Raw genomic sequence first — 16,888 nt, 5'->3', positions numbered from 1 at the left:
AATCCTAGCCAATAGATTACAGCTTATCATCAAAAAAATCATTCATCATGATCAAGTAGGTTTCATCCCAGGGATGCAAGGCTGGTTTAACATACGCAAGTCTATAAACGTTATCCACCATATGAACAGAGGCAAAAATAAAGATCACATGATCCTCTCAATAGATGCAGAAAAAGTATTTGATAAAATCCAGCATCCTTTTCTAATTAGAACACTGAAGAGTATAGGCATAGGTGGCACATTTCTAAAACTGATTGAAGCTATCTATGACAAACCCACAGCCAATATTTTACTGAATGGAGTAAAACTGAAAGCTTTTCCTCTTAGAACTGGAACCAGACAAGGTTGTCCTCTGTCACCTTTACTATTCAACACAGTGCTGGAAGTTCTAGCCAATACAATTAGGCAAGACAAGGAAATAAAGGGAATCCAAATGGGAGCAGAGGAGGTCAAACTCTCCCTCTTTGCTGACGACATGATCTTATACTTAGAGAACCCCAAAGACTCAACCAGAAGACTCCTAGAAGTCATCAAAAAATACAGTAATGTTTCAGGATATAAAATCAATGTCCACAAGTCAGTAGCCTTTGTGTACACCAATAACAGTCAAGATGAGAAGCTAATTAAGGACACAACTCCCCTCACCAGAGTCTCAAAGAAAATTAAATACCTAGGAGTATACCTAACAAAGGAGGTGAAGGACCTCTATAAAGAAAACTATGAAATCCTCAGAAAGGAAATAGCAGAGGATATTAACAAATGGAAGAACATACCATGCTCATGGATGGGAAGAATCAACATTGTTAAAATGTCTATACTTCCCAAAGCAATCTACCTATTCAATGCCATTCCTATCAAGATACCAACATTGTACTTTCAAGATTTGGAAAAAATGATTCTGCGTTTTGTATGGAACCGGAAAAAACCCCCGTATAGCTAAGGCACTTCTTAATAATAAAAATAAAGCTGGGGGCATCAGCATACCAGATTTTAGTCTGTACTACAAAGCCATAGTGGTCAAGACAACATGGTACTGGCACAAAAATAGAGACATAGACACTTGGAATCGAATTGAAAACCAAGAAATGAAACTAACATCTTACAACCACCTAATCTTCGATAAACCAAACAAGAACATACCTTGGGGGAAAGACTCCCTATTCAATAAATGGTGTTGGGAGAACTGGATGTCTACATGTAAAAGACTGAAACTGGACCCACACCTTTCCCCACTCACAAAAATTGATTCAAGATGGATAAAGGACTTAAATTTAAGGCATGAAACAATAAAAATCCTCCAAGAAAGCATAGGAAAAACACTGGAAGATATTGGCCTGGGGAAAGACTTCATGAAGACTGCCATGGCAATTGCAACAACAACAAAAATAAACAAATGGTACTTCATTACACTGAAAAGCTTCTGTACAGCTAAGGAGACAATAACCAAAGCAAAGAGACAACCTACACAATGGGAAAGGATATTTGCATATTTTCAATCAGACAAAAGCTTGATAACTAGGATCTATAGAGAACTCAAATTAATCCACATGAAAAAAGCCAACAATCCCTTATATCAATGGGCAAGAGACATGAATAGAACTTTCTCTAAAGACGACAGACGAATGGCTAACAACCACATGAAAAAATGTTCATCATCTCTATATATTAGAGAAATGCAAATCAAAACAACCCTGAGATATCATCTAACCCCAGTGAGAATGGCCCACATCCCAAAATCTCAAAACTGCAGATGCTGGCGTGGATGTGGAGAGAAGGGAACACTTTTACACTGCTGGTGGGACTGCAAACTAGTACAATCTTTCTGGAAGGAAGTATGGAGAAACCTCAAAGCACTCAAGCTAGACCTCCCATTTGATCCTGCAATCCCATTACTGGGCATCTACCCAGAAGGAAAGAAATCCTTTTATCATAAGGACACTTGTACTAGACTGTTTATTGCAGCTCAATTTACAATAGCCAAAATGTGGAAACAGCCTAAATGCCCACCAACCCAGGAATGGATTAACGAGCTGTGGTATATGTATACCATGGAATACTATTCAGCCATTAAAAAAATGGAGACTTTACATCCTTCATATTAACCTGGATGGAAGTGGAAGACATTATTCTTAGTAAAGCATCACAAGAATGGAGAAGCATGAATCCTATGTACTCAATTTTGATATGAGGACAATTAATGACAATTATGGTTATGGGGGGGGGACAGAAAGAGGGAAGGAGGGAGAGGGGTGGGGCCTTGGTGTGTGTCACACTTTCTGGGGCCAAGACATGATTGCAAGAGGGACTTTACCTAACAATTGCAATCAGTGTAACCTGGCTTATTGTACCCTCAATGAATCCCCAACAATAAAAAGAAAAAAAAAGTTTCCTTGTCCCACTTGACTATAATTCATCAAACTCCTAACATTTTTCTGTTCAAACCAACCCCAAGTGAAAAGTTCCTTTATCCAACTTAAAGGTCCAAGTGAAAGGAAAAAAACTGCCAACAGGAGGAGGACTACAACCATGCCCTTGACTGGGAACATTTGTCTGGCACAACAATGTCTTTTCTAAGGCTGCTACTGTCTCACTCTCAGACTCCAGTCTGCATCTACTCTCTCGTCTCACAACTAGGACAAAACCAGGAACAATGATCACAGAGGCCCGCCCACACTTGTGCCACTTGTCTTTGCATCTACTCCTCATTTCCCGCCCATTACCTGGGTCATCTTGTCCACTGAGACTGGAATTCCATCGATGGTAAGAGGTGGCAGTTCTGAGTTAACCTCCTGTGGCGCAGGGGCGTGTTCTGCCAGAGCAGACTCCAGGTCTTCCAGAATCATACTCTTGTACTTACGCACCTGCAGGGAATTAAGGGCAGAAGTAAACAAGATGCCCAACAACCAGGGAGGACTGGTGCTAAGCAACAAGAGAGTGGGTGGGGCTGGCCTCCCTGAGCCAGTGCAGAGCCCTAAGAACAAACACTCCTACAACAAGCAGATAAAAATACCCGCTGGCCCCAAAGACATCACACTGAACAGAACTAAGTGAAAGATGATGAAATTACAGGTAAGAGCAATAAAAAGAAACTAATGGAAAAGTTTTATGGAAACACTGTTTCTGTTAAAATTGTGTTTTCTCAGTGTAGGCCCCATCACCTGTTCCAGATCTAACAGGAAAGATATTAATTACCTGCATTTTTCAAGCCATATGATAAACACCTTACCTAAATGTGACAGTTGCCAAAATCATTTTCAAGAGCCTCAGGACGTATGCAAAGCCAGGCTATGAAACAAATAAGAGATTCCAGTCCACAAGAGACTGGATTGAAAAGAATCAGAGAAAAGAACAAGTGGTGTATATTGAAGGTGAGTATCAAAGGCCCAGGGCCAGAGAGAGCCGCAAAGATCAAGTCCTCTTCCCTGCTGTTCCTCCCTGGTGACAGAGGTAATTTTCAAACACATGATGTCTGTATCTCTAGTCCAGGTCTGCACTCAATATTGTTGTTCTTTGATTTCATTCCTTACCACTGGCAATGAAATTGTCTCTCAAAAGAAAGAGAACTTAATAGCAGCACATTTTACATGTACACATTCTTCTATCATAAACACAAAGAGTAGAAAGACACTGGATCCTACAACTACCAATATAATGGGTTCACCTGAATGCTTGAGACTTGGGAGGAAAAAAATAATGGGTTCCTTCACTTAGAAGAATACACAAGGGGGATGAGGACACCTCTGGGGATAACAAAGAAACCACATTACAGAAATGTGACAAGATGAGATAGGAACTTAAGTTTCTTATAGTCCTCAAGGCATTGTCTTACGGGGAAAGAAGAGAAAAGGATAGGAGACTTGCCCAAATTTCTTTTTTTTTTTTGTAGAGACAGAGTCTCACTTTACTGCCCTTGGTAGAGTGCCGTGGCGTCACACGGCTCACAGCAACCTCTAACTCTTGGGCTTACGTGATTCTCTTGCCTCAGCCTCCCGAGCAGCTGGGTCTACAGGCGCCCACCACAACGCCCGGCTATTTTTTTTGTTGCAGTTTGGCCGGGGCTGGGTTTGAACCCACCACCCTTGGCATATGGGGCCGGTGCCCTACTCACTGAGCCACAGGTGCTGCCCCCAAATTTCTTAAAGTATTTGAGTCCTGAGTTTTCTGCTAAGAAGTCTGAATTCTCAATCATTCCATACTTTCTTATAAGTATTTCATAATAAAGATTAAACAAGAAAGATTACCAAATGCCACCACAAGCACCTGGAAAAATAAATATTATTGTTGACAATATAGTATAATTTTTTTTTTTTTTTTTTTTTTTTTTGAGGCAGAGTCTTAGTTTGTCTGAATGCCCTGGAGTCACAGCTCACAGCAAGCCCAAACTCCTAGGCTCAAGGGATTCTGCTGTCTTAGCCTCCTGAGTAGCTGGGACTACAGGCAGCCGACACAACACCCAGCTATTTTTAGAGACCAGGTCTCACTCTGGTCTCGAACTCATGAGTTCAGGCAATCCACCGGTCTTGGACCACTAGACTGTTGGGATTACAGGTGTGAGCCACCACACCTGGCCTTATAATTTTTGCAGTTTAAAGAATCCTCAAAAAGGTCATAAGCTAAGGGGATAAGAGAAGAATAGCAGAACAAACGTGTAGACTGATCATCTTCCCAGAGATTCAATTTTACCCTGGTTTCTGATAAAAATGGATGTTCCAGTTCCAAAAACTATTGCCATTACATTTACTGCAACATAAGCAGCTGGTGCTGCCATGGTAATTTTATAGGATTATATTTTCTGTTTTCTATGTTTCAATATTCTAGAGAGATTTTTTTTTTTTTTTTTTGCAGTTTTTGGCCGGGGCTGGGTTTAAACCTGCCACCTCCGGTCTGGTGCCCTACTCCTTTGAGCCACAGGTGCCACCCTCTAGAGAGATTTTTATGTTACCGAACCAGGGAAAAAACTAAATGTTATAAGCTTGGGTTCTAATCTTTGAACTTTTAACATATCAGGTTAAATTATTATACATTAGAGGTTGGCCCATAGTAAGAACGAATGATCATATTATAAATACAAATCTCATTGCGCTGGAAACACCTTGCATTCAAAGATGAGAAATTATTAGGTTATTACTATCACATTATTTTCCAGTTTCAAACAATTTCAGCAATTTTTATGGATCAGTAAAATTTTAGAAATTCATATCCAAGTATTTCACTAAACTTATCAGTGCTATCTAATTCCTTTTTAAAAAATGTGTGTGTATATATGTATATATATACATATATATGTATATGTATATGTATATGTATATATATATATATTTTTTAAATGCTAGTAGAGTCTCCCTTAGAGTAATTTGCAACAAAACAATTTCAGGTGTGACCACGGTATTTCTAGCTAAACTTGCTTAATAAAGCTAATAACTTTCCCAGGATTATAGAGCTAGTGTTCCAGTTCTCTATCTGATCTATCAATTCTGAGATACAATTTTTTTTCACATGAGATACATCTTAAAATTGCCTTGGACCAGGCAACATGGGGCACATTTGTCAATGCCCACACTGATGCAAATATATTTGCTATTCCTGGGGGAATGAGTTGTTCAGTCAATAAATCATTTAGCGCCATTTGAGAAAGGAATGTGAGTCTTAGCTATTGTCAGATAACCTTCCCAAGAAACACTTACATCAAACTTAGTGCAGCTTGGGGGGTGGGGGGGTGGGACTTAGAGACAATAACAGAGCACTTTTTTAAAGAAAGGCAGCATCACACATTCTTTATGGTGCAGAGGACAGTGTTACTTGAAAAACACAGCACAGTGAAATGAGAAGTAATTCAAAAGAGTTGGACTCTGAATGTTGAAGAAGTTTTAACAGTATCTTAATTGATTTCATTTACAATTTCCTTTTTCTGTATGCACAAGGATGTAAGGTTAAAAGCTATGTCTAAGTAAGCCTGAAAGAGCTCTTTCAGTAAGTATAAAATAAAAATTCTAAGTGGCAGGCATTGTATCAGAGCTTGCTAATGTTTTTTCTTTCTTTGTAGTATGCTATGGTGCATCTCATAATCAACAGGGTAACAGATGGGATGAAATGCAGGTTTGTGTTCCAACTTGTGCTTTCTTATTCCACAAAGCCACACTGTTTGTCAACTAACTGGTTTTTACAATTAAAGTCAAAACCACTTAAAATCAAAATCAGTTAGCAATCTCTCTTCCCCTTCTTCATCCCGTATACTACTGACGTTTAAAATTTCTGAAACACTTATCGTCAAATACCATTTATTGAACACAAAGTCCCAAGCACTATATACATTGTCTCAACTGATTCTCACAGTAATTCTATAAGGAAAATACTATCATACCCATCTCACAGATAAGAAAACTAGCCCGAACAAGAACAAGACCCTGTCTCAAAAAAAAAAAAAAAAAAAAGAAAAGAAAAGAAAGGCTCAGCGCTCATAGCACAGTGGTTATGGCACCGGCCACATGCACTGAGGCTGGTGGGATCGAACCACAATGATAAACAACAATGATAACTCTAACAAAAAAATAGCCAGGTATTGTGGCCAGCTCCTGTAGTCCCAGCTACTTGGGAGGCTGAAACAAGAGAATCACTGAAGCCCAAGAGTTTGAGGTTGCTGTGAGTTGTGATGTCACAGCACTCTACCGAGGGGAACATAATGAGACTCCATTTCAAAAACAAACAAAACGAAAACAAGAAAGAAAAGAAAAAAAAAAAAAAAGAAAGAAAAGAGAGGCCTAATAAACTTAAGTAACTTTCTCTAAATCATATAGCTTGTAATTAGTATAGTTGGAGGCCAATCACAGGGCTTCTTGCCTATAATCTTAGCATTTTGGGAGGCCAAGGTGGGAGGATCACTTGAGGTTAGGAGTTTAAGACCAGTCTGAGCAACATACTGAGACCTCATCTACAAAAACAGAAAAATAAGCTGGCATGGTGGCATGCTCCTGTAGTCCCAGTTACTCATGAGGCTAAGGCAGGAGGATCACTTGGGCCCAGGAGTTTAAGAGTGCAGTGAGCTATAATGATGCCACTGCCCAGTAGCCCAGGAGACACAGCAAGATCCTACCCCCCCCCCAAAAAAAAAAAGGTATAGCTGGAAATCAAACTAATTTTTTTTTTTTAAAGACAGTTTCACTTTGTCATCCTTGATAGAATTCATGACATCATAGCTCACAGCAACTTCAAACTCTTGGGCCCGAGTGATCCTCTTGCCTCAGCATCCCAAGTAGCTGGGACTACAACCGCCCACCACAACATTCAGCTATTTTCAGAGATGGGCTCTCATTCTTGCTTAGGCTGGTCTCCAACTCCTGAGCTCAAGCAATCCACCTGCCTTGGCCTCCCAAAGTGCTGGGCTTACGGGCATAAACCACCACTCCCAGCCCAACTAATTTTTATCTAGTTCTAAAGGTAAAACTAGTTTGTTCAGCCTCATCACTATCATTTATCTTTTTTTCTCAAAAAACTTCTTATAGTTCCCTACTATAGGATGAAGTCCAAACTTCTCAGAGCAACATTTCGACCTCTCCAATCATTCTCTACTTTTCCAATACTCCTCTGCCAGGGCTGCCGATAAAGTTGTGCCTGTCCAAACCTGCACGTGAATCCTCTTGAGTTCCCAATATACAACTCTCATGGAGTCCTATTAGATGACTTTGCTCACCTTCTTTTCTCTTTAGCTGGCCAGCCTCCTCACTAGCCTTTGCATTTAGTAAGTTCTTTTCTACCTTTGGGTCTTTGAATCTGCTTCTTATCCAAATATTTTCCATCTTTCAAGGCCCAACTCAATTCCCACTTGCTTTGAAAAAACTTCCCAAGTGTTCTTGCCATAATTTTCTTCCTCCTTTAAATTCCTACAGACACAAATAATCATGTGTCACTTATATTGTTATTTCTAGAATACATTGTATACAACCATTGTTATGACATCACTAAGCACAGGACGAGGTCTTTTGCTTATTTTTTAACGGTGTGTTATAAAATAATTTATATATTCAGACATGTACAGATGATACATAAACAAACATTCTCATAATTACTAGAAATTAGGAATGCTTAGGATATTTATAAGAACCATTAGGGCGACGCCTGTGGCTCAGTGAGTAGGGCGCCGGCCCCATATGCCAAGAGTGGCGGGTTCAAACCCAGCCCCGGCCAAACTGCAACAAAAAAATAGCCGGGTGTTGTGGCGGGTGCCTGTAGTCCCAGCTGCTCGGGAGACTGAGGCAAGAGAATCGTGTAAGCCCAAGAGTTAGAGGTTGCTGTGAGCCGTGTGACGCCACGGCACTCTACTCGAGGGTGGTACAGTGAGACTCTGTCTCTACAAAAAAAAAAAAAAGAACCATTAGAGTTCTGGGCACAGAATGTGCTTGTTGGAAATTTAGGATTTGTCTGGTACAAACCAAAACCAGTCTCAGACAAGATGCATAATTCTTCTGTATTTCTGAAGCTTTTCTGGATAACAGAGCAGTCTTCAGGGGGATCCCATAAAAGACTTAAAAATTTATCTATAAGCTCCTCTGAGACTAAAAACACAATTGTCTGCGATATATGTATGTATATAGTTTTTGTTGTACATCTGAGATATATAACAAAGAGCTGCCCTAGAGCAGAGCTACCCTCAGACACGTGATTCTAAAGTGCATTTGGTTTCTAGCCAAGCCACAGAATGTGGCCCAGGCAGTTGTGGGGGCTTCATTCTGTTCTATCTCCAGTTCTAACGTCTGCTTCCTTTCCTCTCCTGCCTTAGTCCAGTTTTCTGGTTTCCATGTATTCCCCTGGATCCCTAGTTTTGAACCTTGAAATCTTAAAGGACTTGGATGGAATCCTCATCTCATACTTTGTATCTACTGATGTTGAATAGTTATTTGTTGAATAAGTAAATAAATGAGCAATAGGGCTTTTACTCTACGACTTTTTACTATGCTTCCATATTTCATGTAACTTGAAGCCATTTTTAAAAACCTATAATAAGTAAATGACTTAGAACAAGAAATCAAGACTAACTTCAGAGTCTACTTATCTACTGGGAGAGCAGAATTAAACAAAGGAGGATTTCTAAGAAGCTGTGATAACCCCTGAGCTACCTCTTGCCTCTGTGACTGTGAATGATTTCTGTACCTGTAAAACTGGTTAGTCAAATCCAGTGTATCCTCATCTAAATGCTCGGGATTACTGACGCTGAGGAAAGAAAAGAGCTCCACCTTCAGAAATACCCATGGTTCTTTTCTGTTTGTCTGGGAAGGAGGGGAGAACAGTTTTACTTTGTCACCGTCGGTAGAGTGCAGTGGTGTCACAGCTCACAGAAATCTCAAACTCTTGGTTTTAAGCAATTCTCTTGCCTCAGCCTCCCAAGTAGCTGGGACTACAGGCACCTGGAACAACACTCAGCTATTTCTTTTAGAGACGAGGTCTTGCTCTGGCTCAGGCTGGTCTCAAACTCCTGAGCCTCCCAGAGTGCCAGGATTACAGGTGTGAGCCACCGTGCCCAGCCAGTTCTGTTCTTTTCTTTCTTTCTTTTTTTTTTTTTTTTTAAAGAAATTCTGTTTCTCGGGCGGCGCCTGTGGCTCAGTTGGTAAGGCGCCGGCCCCATATACCGAGGGTGGCGGGTTCAAACCCGGCCCCGGCCAAACTGCAACCAAAAAAAAAAATAGCCAAATGTTGTGGTGGGCGCCTGTAGTCCCAGCTACTCGGGAGGCTGAGGCAAGAGAATCGCTTAAGCCCAGGAGTTGGAGGTTGCTGTGAGCTGTGTGAGGCCACGTCACTCTACCGAGGGCCATAAAGTGAGACTCTGTCTCTACAAAAAAAAAAAAAAAAAAGAAAGAAATTCTGTTTCTCAACAAAATATTTCTAGGCCTATCCCTACAAAGCCCATAAAAATATATAGTAGGCACCTGTATTCTCAGGTATTCGAGAAGCCAAGGAAGAAGGATTGTTTGAGCCCAGGAGTTTGAGGTTGCAATAAGCTGTGATGCCAAGCAAGACCCTGCCTCACAAAAAAACACAAACAAAGAAAAAGAAAAGGCAGTAAGCCACAAATAGCCTCAGGGCACAGCGACTTTAAAATCTAGCATTTGCCAATGCTTTTCATGACAGTTCTTTCTAAGCATCATATATAGGGGAATGATATTCGACTTTAATTAATTTCTACTGCTCCCCAGTGAGGTAGATATCATTATGCTTTACATTTGAGGACAATGAGTCACAGATGTGAAAAAGCAATGTAAAACCATTAAAAAAAAAAAAAAAAGCCAAAGCTTACCAACAGTTTTCACAAAAGTATAGTTTTTAGCTACATACGCCCACTCTGATTAACACCAATCCTATGGGGAGGACTGAATTAGCCTGTACAATGTTGATAATTTTATGTTTTATTATGGGAGCCAAGCCTTCATTAAGAATAAGTGTCAAATCACCAAAGGACAAAGCACTCAGTGGAGTTATTCTAGAGGTCTTTCAACTGCAGAGGCCATTGGATCTAAAGGTAGCAGTAGATCCCAAGAAACTTAGAGAAACCTTGAGTTTCTACATGAGGGGTTCTCATTACCCATCATAATGAAGGGCTCTGACAGTTTACCTACTTCCGACTTATCTTGTCACTAACCCATGTTACAGATATATATATGACAAATATAGTCTTATGAACCTGGTAGCTACTCCAGCTAACCAACAAATACATATATATACACACACAAAATATGTATGTGTGTATTTTTTTTAGAGATAGGATCTCACTCAGGATCCCGCTCTGTTGTGCAGTGGCACAATCATGGCTCATTACAGCCTTGAACTCCTGGGCTCCAATGATCCTCCTGCCTCCACTTCCTGAATAGCTAGGACTACAGATATGTATCACCACAACTCACTATCTTGTCCAGGCCGGCCTTGAACGTCTGGCCTCAAGGGAGCCTCCTGCCTCAGCCTCCCCAAATGCTAGGATTTCGGGTGTGAGCCACTGCTCCTGGCTTAGCCAATAAACATTAATTATTTACCTACGATATGCTAGGTACTGGGCTAAGAAAGGACTGTGGACAAAATGGTTAGCAAATTTATTGTTCACAGATTCCCATTTTTGTGCATATTCCAAATCTAGTAGGGAAACAAATACAAAATTATTTACAAAGATAAGTATAATTGTAAGCTGTAACAAGTACTATAAAGGATGACAACCTAACTTGGATCTTTATTTCTCATGGTCTCAGTTCAGATCCAATGTAAAAATAAGATTTATAAACCAAATAGGCATTTTCAAATTTCTGAGTACTGCCAAACTTTGAGCTGCTTTATTCATTCAATAAATATTCCTGAGCAACTGCCTGCGACTTGGCCCTGGAAGCATCAAGAGAGCAAAGTAGATAAGTCCCTGTCCTCTCAGAGCTTATAATCTAGCTGGGACAGACATTGATAACAATCACACATCTGTGTAAGTGCTCAAAGTCTTGGACAGAATAGGAGGCTTTGGCCTGCTGACAAATGTGAGAGAAAGTTTTATGGAGGGAGTATTGACAGAGCTTTTGTTTTTTTCTTTCTAGAGACAGGGTCTCATTCTGTTGCCCAAACTGAAGTGCAGTGGTGTGATTACAGCTCACCACAGCCTAGAAGTCTTGGGCTCAAGAGATCCTCTCAACTCAGCCTTCCAAGTAGCTGGAACCACAGGTGTGTGCCACCACACTCAGCCAAACTGAGTTCTTAAATAGGAATAAAAGTTAATAAGGTGAAAAAGAGGAAAGAGAGAGAGCAAAGAAGAGGAATGAGCACACACACAAAAGCCCTGTAGAGGGAAGAAACAGAGTTTCTGCAAGAGACTCAACACTGATTCTTATGGCTAGAGTGGAGAGTAAAGTGGAGGAGTGGGGCAAGGGGAAAATGGAGATCTCTAGAGTCAAGTAAAGGACTCTTGCTGCTGAAAAGGAACTGGATGGACACTAGATTTGGCAACTATGGTGGTGGCAATGGAACTGGAGAAAAGTTAGCTCATTTGAAAGACATTTAGGAAATTGAATGAAGAACAAAACAATGGATGGGTGGTAAGGCAGAGAAGAGGAGAGGAGGTACCAAAAACGGTCATCCCAAGTTTCTGCCTTGCATAACTGGATGAGCAGAGACAGATACTGGAAAGAGACCTTCATTTGAGGAGGTAAGGGAAGAGAGAAGATTTAAAGTTTAGTTTTAGACATGCTGAGCTTGACGTGCTATTAAGCTATCCAAGATTTCTCTTTCTTATTCCCTTTCAGTCTCAATTTTTTGGAAATATTTTTGATGTCTATTTTATGTTACTGTATCTTCAATATATATAAAGAACTTTGCTTACCTTGGCTTTGTTACTCAGAAGTTGGGAAACTTTGAGCAAATCACTTACCCTCTCTGAGCCAGTATTCTCGTTTGCAAAATGAAAACAATATGTACCTATTTCTCAGGGTTATTGTTAGAGTTATTGAGACTACATATAGCTCAAAGTTCTTAGAGGCTGCTATATTATATGAACATTAGTTACAAAAATCCTCTGCACTTGGGCGGCTCCCGTAGCTCAGTGGGTAGGGCGCCGATGACAAACATGGAGGCTGGCAGTTTGAACTTGGCCCGGGCCTGCTAAAACAACAATGACAATCACAACAAAATAAACTAAAAATGGCTGGGTGTTGTGGCGGGCACTTGTCATCCCAGGTACTTGGGAGGCTGAGGCAAGAGAATCACTTGAGCCCAAGATTTTGAGGTTGCTGTGGGCTGTGATGCTACGACACTCTACCCAGGGTGACAGCTTGAGACTCTGTCTCAAAAAAAAAAACCCTCTGCACTCAACAATTCCATAATCATGTAGACTATGCGGATTTACTTTTAATGTAGGATTAAAATCTATGGTTCTATACCCTGCTTTTTTCACTTAACAATGATCACTACCAGCAGTGCCCACAACTCAGTGGGTAGGGCGCTGGCCACATACACCCAGGCTGGCAGGTTCCCGGGCCAGCGAAAGCAACAGTAACAACTGCCAGCAAAAAAAATAGCCAGGTGTTGTGGTGGGCGCCTGTAGTCCCAGCTACTCGGGAGGCTGCGGCAAGAGAATCGCTTAAGCCCAAGAATTTGAGGTTGCTGTGAGCTGTGATGCCATGGCACTCTACCCAGAGTGTATACTCTCAGTATATGTGGTTGGTACCCTACCCACTGAGCTATAGGAGCCACCCAAGTGCAGAGGATTTTTGTTATTAATATTCATGTAGTATAGCAGCCTCTAAAAACTTTGAGCTATACATAGTCTCAATAACTCTAACAATAATCCTGAGAAGTAGGTACATATTATTTTCATTTTGCAAATAAGAATACTGGCTCAGAGAGGGTAAGTGATTTGCCCAAGGTTTCCCAACTTCTAAGAAATAAACAGAGCCAAGGTAAGCAAAGTTCTTTATATTGAAGATACAGTAACATAAAGTAAGATTCTGTCTCCAAAAAGACAATTACTACCACCATCTGAAAATGTCACTGTCATGATCTTTACATCAGTCCTGTTTAATGCAGTACTATACAGTAGTGCTAGCTATGGATGAACCGTACATTTACCTAACTAATCCCTTATCTTTGAACTTTTAGGTTACTCTCAATTTTCAAAATATATGCTTTTAAAATACACACAACTTTCAAAATAAACAACACTGTGACTAATATCCCCCAAAATACATCTTTGCTCATTTAATAGATTATTTCCTTGGGATACACTTTCAAAAGGAAGCTGGCTAAAAGGTACGTATTTTGAGCACTTTCCTTACCAACTGCCAACCTGTCCTTCAGAAAATTTTATGAATTTAAGCTTTTTGACATGCCAGTACTGCAGTTTAAATATCTTTCTCATGTTTGCCAAGATAAACCATTAAAAATGGCTTTTTGTTTTAATTCACATTTCTTTAAAATTGTGTATGTTTGTTAGTTATCTCTTTTTCTTCCTTTTGTTAATATCCTTTTCTTTTTTCTTGGGATTAAAAAATTATGAATGAGAAATTTTAAATATGTGGAAAGGTAGAAACAATGATAAAAATAAATGCCTCCATATCCCACCTAGGTTCAATAGTAAACATTTTGGCTTTATTATTTTATCGGCCATCCACACATATAAATTATTTCTGATACACAATGTTTCTTTGGCTGGCCACTATATTTTATAGACATTATGACACTTCTAAATACTTAAGAATACATCTGGAAAAATAAGAACACATAAAAACAATAAGGACTCTTATACATAACTATAACACAGTGATTACATCTTACAAAAATAATAATTATTCAGGCTCGGCACCTGTGGCTCAAGTAGGTAAGGTGCCAGCCACATACACCTGAGCTGGCGGGTTCAAATCCAGCCCAGACCTGCCAAACAACAATGACGGCTGCACCCAAAAAATAGCCAGGCCTTGTAGCAGGCACCTGTAGTTCCAGCTACTTGGGAGGTGGAGGCAGGAGAATTACTTGAGCCCAGGAGTTGGAGGTTGCTGTGAGCTGTGATGCCAGCTTGAGGCTCTGTCTCAAAAAAATAAATAAATAAATAAAATAAATCCTAGCACTCTGGGAGACCAAGCCAGTGAATTGCTTGAGCTACAAGTTCGAGACCAGCCTGAGCAAAATTGAGACCCCATCTGTACTAAAAATAGAAAAACTGAGGCAAGGGCAGTGCCTGTGGCTCAGTGGGTAGGATGCCGGCCCCATAGACCAAGGGTGGCAGGTTCAAACCTGGCCCCGGCCAAACTACAACAAAAAAATAGCTGAGCGTTGTGGTGGGTGCCTGTAGTCCCAGATACTCGGGAGGCTAAGGCAAAAGAATCGCCTAAGCCCAGGAGTTGGAGGTGCTGTGAACTATAATGCCATAGCACTCTACTCAGGGTGACAGCTTGAGACTCTATCTCAAAAAAAAAAAAAAAAAATATATATATATATATTATATATATTATTATTATTATTCCTTAATATCATCTAATATCCAATCTACAAGGTCAGACACTCATTCACTAAGTTCACAAACTCATTCTAGAAAAAGTGCTACATACTACATACCTTGCTGCTGAATATCACTATGGTCACCTTCAAAGTACTCTCCTTGGGAAACTATGCCCTGATGCCAGCACCTAATCTACCCTTCAAAGCAATTTTGGAACTCTTTTTCTGGAATAGCTATCAGAGCTGTCACTGTATGAGGTCTAATAATTAAGTCTAGGAACTCAACCTAGAAAAAGTGCTATATACTTGGCTGAATATCACAACAGTCACTAGATGGACAAGTGAAGTACTTTGAAGGTGACTGTAGTAACAACAGCTCTGATGGTCATTCTACAAAAAAAGTTCCAAAATTACCCTGAAGGGTGGACTAGGCTGCTTGGTGAAGTACTTCCCAAAGGGAGTACCCAAAGGTGACTGTAGTGATCTGCAGCAATGAGATAGGCAGCACTTTTTCTGGTATGGGCTCACGAACTTAATTGTCCAACTTTGTACTGCTTTTTATCTCAGTCTCATCTATTTTGTTTTAGTATATATCTTTTTGTATTACATGAAGGACTCCAAAAGTTTCCCAAAACTTTCTTTTGGATTTTCCTGTTACTTTTAGAGGTATTAGTCTGCGTTTTCTTTTTATATATCACGTTATCATTATTACAATATCACCGATATTAGTGGTATCGGTGTTTTAGATTTTCAATACTGAAGAATAGAAGACATGCCCAGATTTCAAATTTACCAACAGCGTGACAGTAAAGGTTACTTGTCAGGCACCACTGTGAACTGGAAGCCTTCAGCCATATTCTTCTAAGGAAGTCCTAACATACATCTTAATTCTAGGGCCTCAAGAATTTTTTGAAAACCTCAAAACTCAAAACTCAAAAAAGTTAAGAAATAACGACATTTCATGGATAAGAAGATGGTATGAAAAAAATATGAGAAACAAAATTTCTATCAACTGATTACTAATTCTGAACTCTTGAAATGTCTACATTCAACATGGGAGAAATGTAAGAAATGTCTTTTTTTTTTTTTTGACACAGAGTCTCAAGCTGTCGCCCTGGGTAGAGTGCCGTGGCGTCACAGCTCATAGCAACCTCAAACTCTTGGGCTTAAGTGATTCTCCTGCCTCAGCCTCCCAAGTGGCTGGGACTACAGGTGCCCACCACAGTGCCTGGCTATTTTTTTGTCGTAGTTGTCGTTGTTGTCTCAACCGGCCTGGGCCAGGTTCAAACCCGCCAGCCTGGGTGTATGTGGCTGGCGCCCTACCCACTGAGCTACGGGTGCCACCAATGGCATATTAAGGTAATAAACTTTATCCCAATAAAAACAAAATGCAGGGTGGAGCCTGTGGCTCGGTGGGTAGGGCACTGGCCCCATATACCGAGGGTGGCAGGCTCCAACCCGACCCGGGCCAATCTGCAACAAAAAATAGCCGGGCGTTGCGGCTGACACCTGTAGTCACAGCTACTGAGGAGGCTGAGGCAGGAGAATCGCCTAAGCCAGGAGTTGGAGGTTGCTGTGAGCTGTGATGTCACAGCACTCTACCAAGGGTGATAAAGTGAGACTCTGTCTCTTAAAAAAAAAAAAAATGCAATTTAAATCTTGACACATCGTTATTCTACTAACAATTCAAAATTAATTTAGCCAGAGGAAGAATAGTTCATAGTGTATAAGTATGCAAGGGCAAAATACTACTTTCACAAAATTAGTTCTGGATAGTTATGTAATCAAAATATTAAAGTATATTTCTAAATTGAAGCAAAGTTAATTCTTTGAAGAAATACAAAAGAGATTTTGAATATCCAACTCAAATCTATGATCAATAAAATGCTTAAAGGTTTCACGCCCGTAGCACAGTGGTTACGGCACCAGCCACATATACCGAGGG

General features: G+C 40.3%; 1 protein-coding gene across 9 annotated transcripts in view; it reads right to left on the bottom strand.

Annotated features, from left to right (window-relative positions):
• NRF1 (nuclear respiratory factor 1) overlaps positions 1-16,888 on the bottom strand; it is a 170,723-nt gene that overhangs the window by 77,053 nt on the left and 76,782 nt on the right. For all 9 annotated transcript variants that reach the window (XR_008383665.1, XR_008383664.1, XM_053609142.1 and 6 more), the window contains one exon: positions 2,721-2,861. Coding sequence is in view for 7 of the 9 variants with exons in the window: in XM_053609142.1 (XP_053465117.1) it covers positions 2,721-2,861 (141 nt within the window). In the remaining 2 variants the exon portion in view is untranslated. The remainder of the gene's footprint in view (positions 1-2,720; positions 2,862-16,888) is intronic.

The sequence above is a fragment of the Nycticebus coucang genome, chromosome 11, assembly GCF_027406575.1.
Source record: "Nycticebus coucang isolate mNycCou1 chromosome 11, mNycCou1.pri, whole genome shotgun sequence".
Classification (NCBI taxonomy): domain Eukaryota; kingdom Metazoa; phylum Chordata; class Mammalia; order Primates; family Lorisidae; genus Nycticebus; species Nycticebus coucang.
Note: the sequence above shows the minus strand (reverse complement) of the source record. Positions and strands in the feature narration are given on the sequence as shown.